A 15,259-nucleotide genomic window follows, 5' to 3' on the forward strand; every position below is an offset into this window, starting at 1 on the left:
ATATTACACAAAGTCTGAAACAATGATGTCAGTGAATGTACAAGTAATCCTTGTGAGCCAAAAGCTCAGGGTTAAGATTCTTATAAACATTTGGTTTCAAGCTGCTTTTTCCTCTTTTGGATCCGGGCAATGTCAAAGACGCGATCGTCTCAGGCACATAGCTCTGGCTGCGAGAACACAAACGCACCCACCTGCCTGCTAAAAACCACCGATTTATGAGGAGCAGCCAATCAGAAGAAAGTTGACTAAAACGGTTTGATATAGATACTTGTGAACTTGACCCAGCGTAAGGTAAACAAGGTTTACTCTTCGCTGTGAATCATGCAAAGTAGTCGTGTCCAACATTAAAAATATGGGGTCATAAATTAGCACAATAGGTCATCTTTAATTTAGCTTTTAAGCAATATTTTTTCCCTGTAATGAATAAAGAAATCTCTGTATGTATGTTTGTTGATTTTAAAGAAGTTTAAAAGAATAGTGGTCACATCATTGGATTCCTTCCTAGATTTACATATATAGATGCTGATACAGTGTGTTCAGGTAGTGTCATAAGCTCTTACACTCAATTTGTAACCCTGCAGATGATGTCACGCTCCTCTGTGACCTAGATAACGTAGATTATAAATAAATCTCCACCGACTGTGACATCTACCTTTGCTAATCCTGAAGTGCTGGTGACAGTGGACGCTTTACTGGAAGATAACTACTCACCATGAGAAAATAACACCAATTCTAGCTCATTTCCAAAACTTTCAGACTAGCGGGAGCCTGAGTAGTTTTTTTCCCCCTTTCTGTTGCCCTTGGCAACATAGCAAAGTCAACTGCTTTTGCAGCACTGATAAATGAATTTGCAAAGTGTGTGTCTTTGCGTGGGAATGTGACGTTATTGTAGAAGCAGCACGGCTGACGGACTGAGTGGGATCTCCCCCTCCTTTATTAATTTCTCATGTCCTTTTGTTCTGGTACAAACAACGGTTGCTCGTGACGGCGCAGAATTGGACCTACTTTGTCTGGAGACGTTATCAGTCACGCTGGCGTTGTCCTCGGAAATGTTATCGCTCACATCACTGACATATGACTCATCGTCTGAACCCTGTGAGGGGAACAGGTACACAGGGAAGTGAGGCAGTGCAGTAGTACAACACGAACAGATCAGAACAGCCTCACACTCACACACACGCGTGCACTGCAGTTTGCCATTGGCTAACAAACTGCAGCAGCATGCCGGCTATCTGTCCCACTGCAGTAATCATGAGTCAAGACACTGCAGTATTCATACTTTATATATAGCAAACAAAATAAGGTCACATTTGAAAGGGCCATGTTGTAGCCACTTTGGGTGAAAGCTGCTTTTCCAGTTTATGTGACAAAAAAAAGAGCGAAAAGGCTTGCCGTTAGAGCTACAGGCCAGGGGGGATGATGAATTTCCACGCTCAGTAATCCTTCAGCATGGCTCAATGCATGCCTGGGGAGCTACAATGCTTGATGGGTCTTCAGGGGCCATACGCAGTATATTTGGAGCAGAATGTTCACAGCCGTTAAAAAGGGAAGGAGGCAGAAATGGTTGATTTGAGTGATGGACCGAACATCCTCCTCCACTTGATGCTTTTTAACAAAGCATAAAGTGGAAGAGGATCATTTTGATTCTTAGGCATGACTCGGGGATTAGGCCTCGGGCAGATGCGAAGGAGCCCTCCTGTGTTTACGTTTCTTTTACACTCCATCTCTGCTCTTCGTGACTTTTGCATTAATTACTGACTAAATCTGTCTCCACACACACACAGGCATCACGCTGATGTTTTTCACTGACTTTACAGCAGCAGTATAGTTTAACCTTACTAAATCCACATCCATCACCACATCCACTCCGCTTCTTCATCCGCCCCGCTGTACCTCGTTCTCTGACGAGCTGGCTGACAGAAGCACTTCCTGGGCATCAAAAAACTCAGAGACAGATTCTGACATGGAGAGTCGGCTCTCATTAGAGGCCTGCTGAGTCAGAGGGATCCCCATCTGTTCCCCGGCCTGCAGGCAAACACAAGCAAATGCAGGAGGCGTTCACTATTTCTTGCTATGATGACAGGTTGAAGAACCAAAACTGACCTGAACGAAGACAAACAGAACCAGAAGACAACACAGTGCTCATATTGCAGCATGTGTCTCCTTGCCAAAAGGCAACCTCCCATCCGTTTCTAATTAGTCAGTTTTTCCATTAACCTTGATGTCAGGTCCTGCATAGAATAATGATTTCTGAAGCTCACCTGCCAGGCTGTACTGGAAAGGCCATCAGTCTATAGGAGCGAGAATCAATAAGCCAACTGACAAATGCAGGAAGCAAATACATCGACTACCTGGCGAGCCTCCGAAGCTGTAGCTTTATCAATATCAGGGTAAGCAATGAGATTTGTCAGTGATAGACAGTGAGCTACCTCATCAGGTGTGGAGATGATGTTCACACTCACAACTTGCTCAGTCAGGACAGACTCAGAGTGGATGCGGTTGAGTCGAGTTCGAAGTTCTGCATTTTGCGACAGGGCCTGAAGAATAAAAAATGCTTTCTGACATTCAAATCTCACACGAAACTTTGAAGTAAAAAAAGATAAAAAGAATTGGCTCAGTCCTTCATAAAGAAAACAATTATTTGCATCCTGCTTTTTCTGTAAAAAAAAAAGAACAATTTGACTGATTATTTTCTTGTTTTGCCACAGATTTTAAAAAGTCACAAGATTTTAAAAAGTTTTCTTTAAAGTTAGAATATCTATAAAAAGCATTTACTGTGACCAAGAGCATATGCATGCTTCAAAGGGGCGAAAATATGTCAATGATAGGTTTTGACTGGGATTTGCATCCCAGTATCTCAGGTGAATGTTCTGTGCTTAACAACTTTGCAGCAATATTCAGCTCTACAATCACTTGACACTTTTTTAGACACACTTTGCTAGTGCTAGATTTGAAACCAGTGGGCCTTTAGAAGTGCCTTAATTCTTCATAAAACCACGTACTAAAAGTATGCCTCAGAGATTGTAGTCCATATCAAGAGCTTGTACATCCATGATGAGAATCACCCGTTTTCACTACATCCCAAAGGTGCTATATTGGACTGACATCAGGTCACTGCGGAGGCCATTTGAGTGCACTCTGTTGTCCGATTTTGATGAGCCACCTGTGAAATGAAGCCTCGGTTTCCTGTTTTTAGCTGAGAGAAGTGGTCTCCTGCTGCTCCAGTCCATCTTCTTACAAGTTTGATGTATCTGTCTGACTCTTTACATGAACAAGGAATTTTCACCTAATGAACTCAATGGGTATTTTCTGTTTTTTGGACCATATTCTGTAAACCCTAAAGATGATTGTTTGGGGAAATCCCAGTAGATCATCAGTTTCTGAAAATTCCAACAACCATGCCATGTTCATAGTCACAAAATCATCTTTCTTCCCTATTCGAATGCTCAGTTTGAACTTCAGCAGGTAATCCCAATGATGTCTACTGCCATGGTGGTTGGTTAGATTTGTGTTAAGTTAAGCTGCACCAAAGTGGCCAGGTAGTGTGTTTTGTTTACTTTACCTGGTCATGACCAGTGTCCAGTGATGGTTCACTCACCACAGGTTTAATTCATTATTCACATACTCATACATGAAGGGCAGGCCAATATTAACTCCTGAGGTCCAAATGTTGTCAGTTTGTCTTGTTCTCTTACTTGTTCTCATGACTATATTTAGAGATTTTTACAACTGAAGAGGGCAGTTTATAGTTGTGATAAATCCACTGTGAAGCAGCAGAAGAGGAGAGGAGTCACAGCGACTAGCTGGTGGACAGAGTGAAGTATTTAGCTGATTAAGAGCCACACAATAGCCTCAAAGCCTTATGGGGACAAAAAGAGAGGAAGTATTAGACTCTCGTTCATCAGGTGGCCAAAAATGTAATTAAGTTAATGCAATGCTGTTCCTTTCTGCAGATGTTTGATCAAAACTTAAAAAAAAGAAATAGAAAATGTAGGTTTAGGTATAAACGTACCTACTGTATGCCAAAGGAAATATTAAATACATAAAACTAAGATGGCAATAACACTCACTTATATCCTGCGGGGATTACAGTAGCTGACATCAGCAGCTGTAACTATAGCAACCACAACTCCTGATTATCAACCTCCCACAGAGCTCTGCCACCAAACCTGACCTCCATCCTGCGACAAGCGTGTCACACAAGAATCCAATTAGGAACGAAACGGAGATAAAACAGCGAGTGAAACATTTCACTGAAATGATGTCAACTGTTAGCAGAGGAACAGTCCAATTAAATCGCGGTGGTAGAGAGACAGCCCTGAGGAGAAGAGTTAATGAACTGCACTGCACATTTCTCCCGCTCACCAATTAATGTGGGAAAAGATGATTGGACGTTCACGGCTCACTTGCCTGGGCTCTCACCTCCACACATCATTTTTCTTTTTAACTGTGATGTTGATACAGCGTCACAGTTTGCATTTGTAGCACGAAAACAGATTGGCAAAGACTAAATAGAAGGAGAAGAGAGACATCACCACCAAAGATTACATCGGCAACATGTCCTCCAGCCTCCTCTGGTGATACGCTGTAGATAGACTGGTGGCAAATACTGAGGCTTTCATTAAAACATGCAGGTGCTCTAAATGGTCTCCAGCCAGTTTCAGCTGCCAGATTTATGACTTCCTGACTTCTCACAGTGGCGCTAATCGAGTAAAGCTAAGTCGCCGTAGAGAAAAACTCTGTCAAGATGGCCGAAAGCAGGTGAGACCAAACTAGAGGGAGCTTTAATAACACATTATTAAAACTACATAATGATGTTAGTACTTATAGACACTGTCACTGCAGTGCAGCAAACACTAGATTAATCCTGCATTTTGCCTTTTAGCTGTATTTTTTCATATCTGGTTACACAGACATTGTGCAACATATTAATAATAACAGAACTGTTCTTCCATAACAGCATCACGATCATATTGTTAGATTAACATCAGCATCTGGCTTAAAGAAAATCTTGCCACAGGAGCCATTTTATTATTGTCTCTAGACTTTTGGTGAGAAAGCTGTAACACTGAATTTGTAACTGAGATGTTTTTTCAAAAAGATGACTGGCTCATATTTTACTCAGCTGTTGTAAAGCAGATCACTGACTTCTGCGTGTTACAGAATTCTCTCATTGATTTCTATTCAGCGTCCTTTCTGTGCCATATCTCCTCCTTGCATGTCTCTGGGATCGTATCATGGGTTACTCTGATTCCCACTGAAGGGAGCTCATTACCTGTGACAGAGACTTCCTGAGAGAGTTGATCTGGGCCGACTGGTCTGGCTGCTCCTGATCAGACAGAATCTGTTTGATCTTTTCCTTCTCTATGGCCACAGTGTTGAAGGCCGACTTCAGCAGCGAGTGGACTGCAGAGAGACAGGATCAAAGAAAAGCAGTAACTTAGAAACCCGCGCACCGGTTCAAAGGCATCGCTAGCTCCTCTGTCGCTATTCGCCAATGCTCTCTCTATGTAAGAATCAGTCACACAGTGGTACCAAGAATGAGACATAACATGCACCATGTGCTGGTTTACTGGTTTCTAAGCCACTTCATGGACTAGAACCAGATCATTTCACTAAAGTGCTGCCCCCTTACTTCGCCCTTCATATCTTTCAGATCTGCTGAGCTATCGCTGCTGTCCATCCCACACACTGACTTTAAAACCATGATTGTGCATTTTTCGGTTGCTGGCCCTAAACTGTGGAACAGTTTGTCATTAACAATTAGATTTCCCTTCTCCTGCAAGGAATTTAAAACCAGTATAAAGACCGGTCTCTTTTCCTTAGCCCTTCACTTGCTATAAACCACATTTATTGTCTTTATTTGCTTGTGCAGTACTGTTCTCTCTGTCTGTCTCTCTCTTCATATACAGTGGCTTGCAAAAGTATTCGGCCCCCTTGAACTGTTCCACATTTTGTCACATTACAGCCACAAACACGAAGATCATTTAATGATGATCAGCAGCTACAGTATGAGATGAGAATAAAGTCCACCTTGTCCTACATGCTGCGTTCGTACCTTTCTGGGCAATAATGCAGAACTCCTCTTGAAGTTTAATGTAGTCGCTGGCACACTCTACACTGTCTGTCAAGCGGGAGACAGGGGGCTGAAAGTCCACCAGCTCGGCACACAGGTTAGGGTTGGATGAGTGGAGGCGGACAGGGGACATACTGGCAGACAGAGGAACCTGGAGAGAGAGACAATCACAGAGGCTGACTGTCAGTCACCCGTGTGGCACAACAGTGCTCTTCTTTTTGTGTCTTGCAGCCAAAACAATCTCTAAGAACCACAGAACTAAATCTGACAAGACCAAACATTATTCTGATAAATTTCCAGTTCACTCTTTATCTGAAGGGCCTTTAAGCACTGGACCTCTGACAAGAGCTTTAACCAGGCATTAGCAGCTAAAAATGGCTAAACAGCATAAGAGCATGTAGCTAATTAGCATATCACCAGATAATAAAAGTTAATGAAGTTATTGCTCTGTTAACACCGACGCAGTTAGTGTGTTACTTTCCTGGTTTATCTGTATTCTGTTCATGCACAGAGTTTGTGTCACATCCACGCCTCTGTTAGCATGTGGACGTTTGTGTTGAGAATTTGGTCCCCGGTTTGACACGAGATGCCAACATGCCACAATGAGGATTCTTTTTAAAATTACTTTCCTAAAAACGACACTGAAGGAAATGCTTCCATAGTCTTCTCTCAGAGTAACAATCTTTTATTCATGAAATCTATAGGTGTCTAAGAGCCCAGGTTTCCCTGGGAACAACATCTTACCAGGATAGGCCATGCTGGAGAATGTAATGCTCTAGATAACAGATCAACAGGTATGAAATCACCTCCCACAGACCAGTGAAATCTCTGGAAAATGGGCCAGCATTCCTGGAAGTGCTTTCTGACCACTGCATATCTTTATCTTTACCGGAAGATGTCACTTTGCTGCTTACAGCAATTTCGTTTTTCTATAAGCATTAATATAGCCTATGATCCTAAAAGAGAACACCGATTGTATTTTCTGACCTTATCTCAAATTTACACACAGAGTTAGGCCTACATTTGAATTCTGTTTATGCATTTTCTCAATTAAGACTGTCTCACATACACTTTGCCTCACATAAATATACATTTCATGGAATAACAATTGTAATCCATCAGATTCTCCCCCGTCTTAATGACACAGCACTGATAGTGTTGTTAATTTACACTGTCAGCGCTTTCCTTCTTGGCTTCAAACAGGCTAAACTTTATTAATATAATAGATCTTTTCCACTCTTACTCACCAAAGCACTTATACCACACACATACCACGGGTTTGCCTGCACAGGCTGTGGTACTTTCACTCTGTATTATGTCATTAATGTCTTTGTATTTTTTCAGCATCACAGTTTTATCTTCCTTTGTAAAAATCAGCAGTATCACTGTTCATGTTTGTGGCCATGTGAAAATGCTCGCAGCTAGATTCATAAACCTTAAGATGATTTATCGAGTTCATAACCATCTTCATAGCCTGATTGCAGATGTTAGCGTGAGTGAAAATATTCTGGGTCCGTTGAAATTGCTTTAGCGTGGAGCCATGGTGAAACAAAAAATGCATTCAATGAGCAGTAATGACATTTTACTACTAATGGGATTAATAAAAGTTTATGACTGGTTTAACAAAGTGCATAAAGTTGCATGGACACACATTCAGTTTTGCACAAACTGATATATCGTGCAAAATTAAGATATATTAGCAAAATCAGGCCGAGCCGCACGACAATAACAAGTGGAGCTGCAGACTAGGGCTGGGTATCGTCACTGATTTCTAGAATCGATTCAATTCCGATTCACAAGGTCCCGAATCGATTCGATCCACGATTCGATTTAATTCGATTTAATTCGATTCGATTCGATTTAAATCTGGGAAATTTTGACAGTCAGAAATATTATAATTCAGATCAGTACATTTACATATTTTTGTATCAATAAAAAGGAAGCTGACACACGCAAGACTTTATCACAGGTGTGAGCGTCACAGCAGATGCCTTTGTGTCAAAGTAGCTGAAGATAAAACACAGAAAAACATGAAGGTGATTTTCCTGGCCTGGGATTTTATAAAATATTCTGCAGTACATCAAAAACGAAAGAAAACCATTAATCAACATATGAACATTACCTCTGAAGTTACAGCGGTTTTATTAGAGACACAGCGTTTTGCATTTTGAATAATTTTAAAAAGTTTAAATTTGTTCAGTATTGAACAGCAGAAATGAGGTTTTCTTTTCGGAAGAATGTAAAAGGGAAAAAAACAGCGGCTGACAGCGCTGTAAACAACAGTAGACTTGTGCGTAACAAGCAAGCGAATAATGAAGAAAGGGAAACTGTTCTTGAAGTACAGAGAGAGAGCTGTGCATCGCAGTGGAAGCAAAACAGTAAAAGTCTGAGTGAATTCATGACGATGTTTATGTGAAGCGTTTGGATCTTCTTTTGCTGCTGGTTCGGTCAATATTGTTTGGAGAGAGATCAAACTAACAGCTTTAGAATCGGCTCATAAAGGGCGTGAACACAAAGCGTGGACCCGCCGACAGATCAGAATCAGCGAGCTGTCGGCTTTCAGCCCCGACCGTGAGAAAGGCGACATCTAACTGATTCTGATCCGCAGGTCGCGCTGTGTGTTTAAGTCTATGTGCAGAATCCGTGTACCTGCTCTCATTTACTGTCTTAACTGTTTGGTGGTTCTTGAAATTTTGTGAGATGTCACCAGAGATTCTGGCATTTCGGGCAAAATAAATTTATATTAAAAAAATCGATTCAGGATTTTAATGAATCGATTTTACGTTATCCAAGCCAGAATCGATTTTAATCGATGAATCGATTATAAAAACCCACCCCTACTGCAGACTAAAGAACAAAAAAGAGAAAAACGAGCAACAATAGAAGAGGCCGAAACAAAATTGTTGGCTTCTGTGTCGTAAGCTTGTCCACACTTCCAATTTGCTCGACAACAATTTGATTACACATGCACGTATCAAAGCCAGACCTCTCAGTTACCCCACAATTTACACTTATTATGTTATAAGTAAAAACTTGAATAATGCTTTGCTTAGAGACTTAGAGATTTTCTCACAGTGACATATGCATCTGTGTGTGTGTGTGTTTGTGTAGACGTCTGAAGACAGGTACCTGAAGCTGGAATTTTGCATCTTTGCCGACACTTTTTGTTCTCCATCTTCTGTTCAAGCGCTTTTCTTTCTTTGATAACTCAACGCAATTGGTCTTTTGGGCACACGTGGGTCAGAGCATGAAAAATGTGGTTAATAAGACAAACACATCACAAAAAACAAACCAAAAAACCAGAAAGTTACCACAGACATAGATCAGTGAAATGACACTGATGGGTTACATGCAAAAAAAAAAAAGGGAATGTATGGTATTAAAAATGCATTTCAGCCAAAAATCACCAAACAAAAAGCTCCACGATATAAAACAAACACAATAAATTAACAGATACTGATCAGTCAGAAAAGCAGCAGGTGTCCTGTGAGTATCGCTGGATCTCGTCTGTCTAGACGGGCAGGTACTGAAGGTGACTGCAGAGGTCGCACCGTCGTCACTGCCTCAGCTAGCCTGAGTTTACAATGCAGGATTGCACTAAATTGTTTCCCCTTGCTCTCTGCTGTATGTGTGTGTATTTATGTGTGTGTTTGTTTTACCTGCATATCTGTGAAGTTGGGCGCTGACTGTGTCCTTTGTAGAATCTCCAGACTCTGCAATAACCGGCTCAGCTCGGTCAGGTTGGACTGGCAGCGTGCGAGCTCTGAAAATAAAATTTACACGCGCGGTCACGATCTCATTCAGCCTTATGTGTCACGAAATGGTCACCAAATCATCTCTCCCGGATTTATTGCCGTGCCAAAGGCTTGATTTAATCCACTCCTCTTGTGAAATCAGATTTGTTAGAAGCGTAGGGAAAGTGTGCACTTACCCTCTGCACACTTGTCCATTTCCTCTGACTCCTGCAGCCATGCCACCACCTTACTCTGTCCGTTACTGTAGGATGCAGGCAGGCTGCTGGTGCTGCTGTTACTGGGGGCTGCTGGCTGCCATGGCAAGCTGCTTGGTTTGGTCTGCTGTGGTGACACAATAACAGAGCCTAAAATATCATTTCGGAAACTACTGTAGTGGTCAATCAGGCACCGATGATACCTATAGATATACAAGAAGCACTTATGTCATTAAAGAAAGGATACTGTGGATTAGGGTTCCAGCTAATGTATGAAATGTTCTTCTGATCAATGTAATCTTGTCTGCAACAGACAAAAGAGGAAGAAATGAGAACCAATATAATTACATCAATCAGATTTTTTTTCCTTTGGTGCATCACTGAAATCAAATCAAATCGGAAGATTGTTACAATATATACAATGATTTTTGACAGTGAAGGCAAGAAAGTCTGTCTTGCTTGTACATAGTTGAAAGTTTTGGTCTAGATTTGCAATTTCAGTGACGCTGGGTTAGGGTTACGCAACCTGTGTGTGACAGCTGCGGTGAATCTGTTCAGCAGCCAAAAGTAAAGGACTGCACGCTGTCAGCAGCTCACAGCTAATATTAATGCTCACATGGAAAAAAATATGCTGTTATGAACAGAAACTGCACGCTTCTTATTTGTACAGCACCTTGCCTATCTTCCTTCCGAGTCTTTGAAGCAGTAGTTAATTTTGACTCTAGGACCAGAGTCTCTCATTTAAGCTGTTCTTCTGGGAGAGCTCATCAGGCCGCAGCCAGATGCTCGAAATCCAAATCCTACTGATCACCTCTAACGGCCTCCGTGTGGCATGGAGCATCACTCCCAGGAGAAGCTGCAGCGAATGAATCTTCGCATTTACGCACACTTCAAGCACACCTGCAGGGACCGAGGCTAACGCCTAACTGGAAACAGCCGAGAAAAGCAAGCCTTCTTGTCTTAATGGGCAAGATTTAGTTACCTGTCTCATCAACTTTACTACATTAGGCAGATATTATTTAGCTATTATTCAGGGGAAACGTCTGGGTGAGGCGAAGCAAGTTTTCAGGTCCAACTTCGTACAACAATGGCATCCATAAATAAAACTGCTGACTTGTCAGGTGTGGTTGACGACAACAGTCATGTGTGAGCATTATGTCTGTCATTACTGTGAATGTTCCGCGAACTTTACTTCCTCTCTCTCACAGATGATGTTTTTGGTGCGTTATCCCAGTTTCCAATAAAGACAAAACTAGGAGATCTCTCACTAACCGTGATGCTCTTCTTGAATAAGTAATTGCAGACTCTGAGAGGGAGAACAAAATGTCTTTTTTTCTGAGGTAGAAAAATGTTCTGATTTCTTTGTGTAGAGCATCAGTCAGGCATTTCTTATTTATTTGCTTTCAATACTACTTTCATATTATATGTGAGAACTAGAAAATAAACTAGAAGAGAGACCAGGAGCCTTGTTCAGAGTTAAGGATCACCTGAAGTTCATTCATTCACTTTACATCCTGTTTGCTGTGTAAAAACCACAATATACTGCTTTACAGGGGCTTGTGCGATGGATCCTTTCTTGAAAACTGTTAACTGCACTGGCTACCTCTCAGACAGTCCCAGACAAGAATTAGTCAAAGAAATTGAGCTTTTAAGAGGATTTAAGAGCTTTAAGCTATTTTGCCTTTAGCATTATTGGTGTTTGACCAAACAAGAAAGCACTAAGCAAGACTAAAAATGTCTGCTTATGTCAAGCATCACAACGTAAATGAGTCTACATACACAGATAATTACTCAAAAGTTATTTTAATCAGAAATTCTGGCCAATTTTAGACCAAAGAAAGAGCACAAATAGTGCCATAAGGAAGAAGAGAGCTCACCTTGACTTCATTTACCACAGCTGGCGTGGGCTGGGGGGAATCCATGGCCGCCGAAGGAGGAAATGTTCTCATGGTGGCATCCCGGGGAGACCGCACAATCTCGTTCTGCCGATAAAGCCGGTGATGACGCAACTTTGACACCCAGGCATCAAATATGTCTTGAGATTTGACCTAAAGACGAGGGGAAGAATAAGCCTCGACCTCTGTCACCACCTGACTGCTTGTATCAGTGATGGATTATTATCATCAGTGTTACCTTCAAGTGATAGATATGCTCTTCAGTGTCCAGGTCGATGCGACGGGCCCTCTTCTTGATGGACATAACTGAGAGGCCGACGTCGATGCTGCCATGAAGTTTCCCTTTTTGGATCTAAAGACAATGACAGAGTTATGTATGTATATATATCTCCACATATTTGTAATTCATACTATTTTTTTACTGTAAAAATATCACAATGTAACAATAATCAATTAACAATACCAGCCAGAGAAGACTGATTTGATTCTTGTTTGGCTGAGTGACTTGAAGAAAAGTCTTCGACTGCAGGAAGCTTTGAATATATTTAACATTTTATTTTCAGATTAGCAGGTTACCAGTGCTCTTCTTACAGTGGACCTACTATACTCATTTCCAGCTCCATGTCATATGGCCTTGGTGCTGCTGCTCAGATCATCTACTCATCTACTTTCTGAGACAAACCAATCAATTTCTTCTAATTGGGCTCCTCAAGCAAACAGAAGGTTTGAACAGCAGGTGGGCGGGGCTTCTGTGCTCAAAGCCAGCTATAATGTTGGTTTTAAATAAAACTGTCTGAATCATTTGGCTGAGCATTTGGCTCACAGAGATTATCTGCACATTTAGTGCAATGACTTCATTATTTGTAACTTTGGCCATGTTTAAAATGAGCATTGATCACTGTTTAGCTAACAGAGATCTATACACACTACCCTTTTAGTTGCTTTAATCAAGAAAAGTGGGAAACTAGCAAAGACACTGACCCTTTGTTGAGAATGTAATGATCATTTAAGAAGTCAGCGAATGGGTCTGTACTGTCTAGTTAGCAGTATTTAAACACTTTTAACTAGAAGGGCTCATGTACCACTGATGCCAATAACTCCAGAATGTGCAGGACTCACTGGTTTCCTTCCAGTGATGGAAAGTTTGCCAAAGAAGTTTTTGCTTTTCTGCAGAGTGACCCAGCTTGCTGAAACACAGTGAACATTGTGACCCATGTCGCTGATGTTTCTGCTGATTCATTGCCAAGCAAAACTGATATTAGCCCAGTCTGCCCCGCTTCTGCCCGTAGGTTACAGTCAGGGTTACTTACATCAATGGGGGACTTGGAGTACTTCAGGATACCATTGTCCAGAACAAAAAAACGCTGTAGAGGAAACAAGCACAAAAATAAATGACAGGAGGGGCATAAACTGAATACAAATCCTGCTGGATCTGTTAACGTTGCAGATTCTATGCAAATGCAAAGTCTATTTTTTATCCTTGTTTAATCAACTCTCTAATAGTTCATGCAAATATTTTGTGGATTCATTCTGAAGGAAGAGAAGATAAAGGAGGGTTTATGAAAAAGGGAATTTTTTTTCAAATAATGACACTTTATTGAACAGGAAACCTGTTAACAACCAGATAGAGGCTGTATGTGAAAATGTTTGTCCCACATCAATAGCTTTTGTGTCTCACTTTACCCATGAATCTTACCTTGTGCCAGCCTTTCAAGGGCCATTTCCGCTTCTTCAACATAAACCCCTCGTGTTTATCAGGCCTCTGGACGTTGCTCTGACCAATTTTCAGCCCCTCGATTATCTCCCAGCTGTCTGCCTCCTAGAAAAGAAATGAAAATATGCAGCTGTGTCAGAATTAATCCACTTATTCCTCCAGAATAAGAAGGAAAATCCGGACGCGCTCTCTGTATAATACAAAGATAAGATGCAGCTGTCGTGTGATTGTTTTCATGGTGAAAGCAGCAGGAATATATGCAACATTTCTCTATTCCCCCCCCCCGTGCCACACATTTAAAGAAAAACTGCCCCATTGAAATTCCTCCTGCTCTCTCAGCATTTCCACTCCATTAGCCTTCTCCTGACTGTGCTCTTCCTGCTCCTAGTGGGTCAGTAAATCAAAGTGATGCCTCTGGAGTAGAGGGACAGCAGGGTCAGGCAGGGACAGGTAAGACATCCTCCTGTCATACAGGTTTTAAAGGCAGAAAAATGCACAACAGAGTGACAAACATGTCTACTACCTCACATAACCCATTTTGGAAGTTATTTTGTTTAGAAACTTTTGATATTCTTATAAGTTATTTAAACGGGCATTCCCCTACTTTATCCTATAATTGTTTTTGTTTCCACTTAGCAGAGCTGCCAAACCACAATCAGTTCATCTTGGTAGTGTTTTATTGTGCTCTTTAACCCCCAAGTAGTAATCTGTCAGTCAAACTTTGGGGTGAAATACACAGTTTAACCCTCTTAACATCCATCAGGCCACCAGTGAGCAGTCTGGGCTTGTTGTTGGAGTCAGATTTTGCTCAGCATCCATCTCCTTTTAATCAAATGGAAAAGCTTTTAAGAGTAAAACTGGAATGCTACACTGTATGAGAGTTCACTCGAAGGGTAATATCTTCAGGTATAGTCTCTCTCTTTCTACTAAAGCAAATGTTAATTCTAACCCAACCTTAGTCAGGTTGCCGGTGACCTGTTTAATGATACGAAATGAACAGAGCATGTGTTTATTTAACAATAAAGCATATCGCTAAATAAATGATACAACATAGCCACTGAAAATGATTTTGGCAATGTGTGTGGGGAATGATTTGATAATGAGCCGTGTGATGGTTAACGCCTGGTTAAAGGGTGTTTTTCCGGTAATGCTCTAATGTTTAAAGTTTGTGTCTTTGTCCTTTCTTCCTCCCCTCACCCCCAACCGGTCAAGGCGGCTGGCCGGCCCTCCCTGAAATGGGTTCTGTCAGAAGTTTCTTCCTGTTAAAAGGGAGATTTTCCTTCCTAATGTTGCCAAAGCGCTTACCTTACAATTTAAGGTGCCTTAAAGGAAACTGTTGGTGGAATCTGCCACTATATGAATAAAATTGAATAAAAAAATGTAATTGAAATTGACTATTAGATAAAGATGAAAGTGAAATGACAACATATTGGTGCTCATTTTCAGTTTATGGTCCTGTTAGACCTTGATTATGGCCTAAAAATCAAACAACTCTAAAAGTTGGAGCATGTTTGATACTTAGGTTGAGAAGCCTTCTGCCTTAAGTAAACATGGCATTGGCTGAATGAAGGTAATGTATGTGAGGTTGCTTGCTAAGGTTGCCAGGCAACCATCTGACATCCATC

General features: G+C 41.3%; 1 protein-coding gene across 4 annotated transcripts in view; it reads right to left on the bottom strand.

The window, feature by feature from the left end:
* The window catches only part of osbpl6 (oxysterol binding protein-like 6), a 45,529-nt gene that overhangs the window by 9,199 nt on the left and 21,071 nt on the right, over nucleotides 1-15,259 (bottom strand). For 2 of the 4 annotated variants that reach the window (XM_086267827.1, XM_086267828.1), the window contains exons 3-14: nucleotides 13,617-13,739; nucleotides 13,231-13,284; nucleotides 12,159-12,272; nucleotides 11,903-12,073; nucleotides 10,008-10,152; nucleotides 9,736-9,839; nucleotides 9,206-9,298; nucleotides 6,059-6,227; nucleotides 5,276-5,406; nucleotides 2,430-2,537; nucleotides 1,894-2,025; nucleotides 1,006-1,093 (exon numbers count right to left, since the gene is read on the bottom strand). In XM_086267827.1, the coding sequence (XP_086123953.1) occupies nucleotides 1,006-1,093; nucleotides 1,894-2,025; nucleotides 2,430-2,537; nucleotides 5,276-5,406; nucleotides 6,059-6,227; nucleotides 9,206-9,298; nucleotides 9,736-9,839; nucleotides 10,008-10,152; nucleotides 11,903-12,073; nucleotides 12,159-12,272; nucleotides 13,231-13,284; nucleotides 13,617-13,739 (1,432 nt within the window). The remainder of the gene's footprint in view (nucleotides 1-1,005; nucleotides 1,094-1,893; nucleotides 2,026-2,429; nucleotides 2,538-5,275; nucleotides 5,407-6,058; nucleotides 6,228-9,205; nucleotides 9,299-9,735; nucleotides 9,840-10,007; nucleotides 10,153-11,902; nucleotides 12,074-12,158; nucleotides 12,273-13,230; nucleotides 13,285-13,616; nucleotides 13,740-15,259) is intronic. The other 2 variants (XM_086267829.1, XM_086267830.1) reach the window with 2 other exon arrangements.

This window comes from Aulonocara sp. 'chitande type north' Nkhata Bay, linkage group LG16 (genome assembly GCF_057382095.1).
Source record: "Aulonocara sp. 'chitande type north' Nkhata Bay isolate Kocher_YH1m ecotype deep benthic linkage group LG16, A_spYH_male_GT1.1, whole genome shotgun sequence".
Lineage (NCBI taxonomy): Eukaryota > Metazoa > Chordata > Actinopteri > Cichliformes > Cichlidae > Aulonocara > Aulonocara sp. 'chitande type north' Nkhata Bay.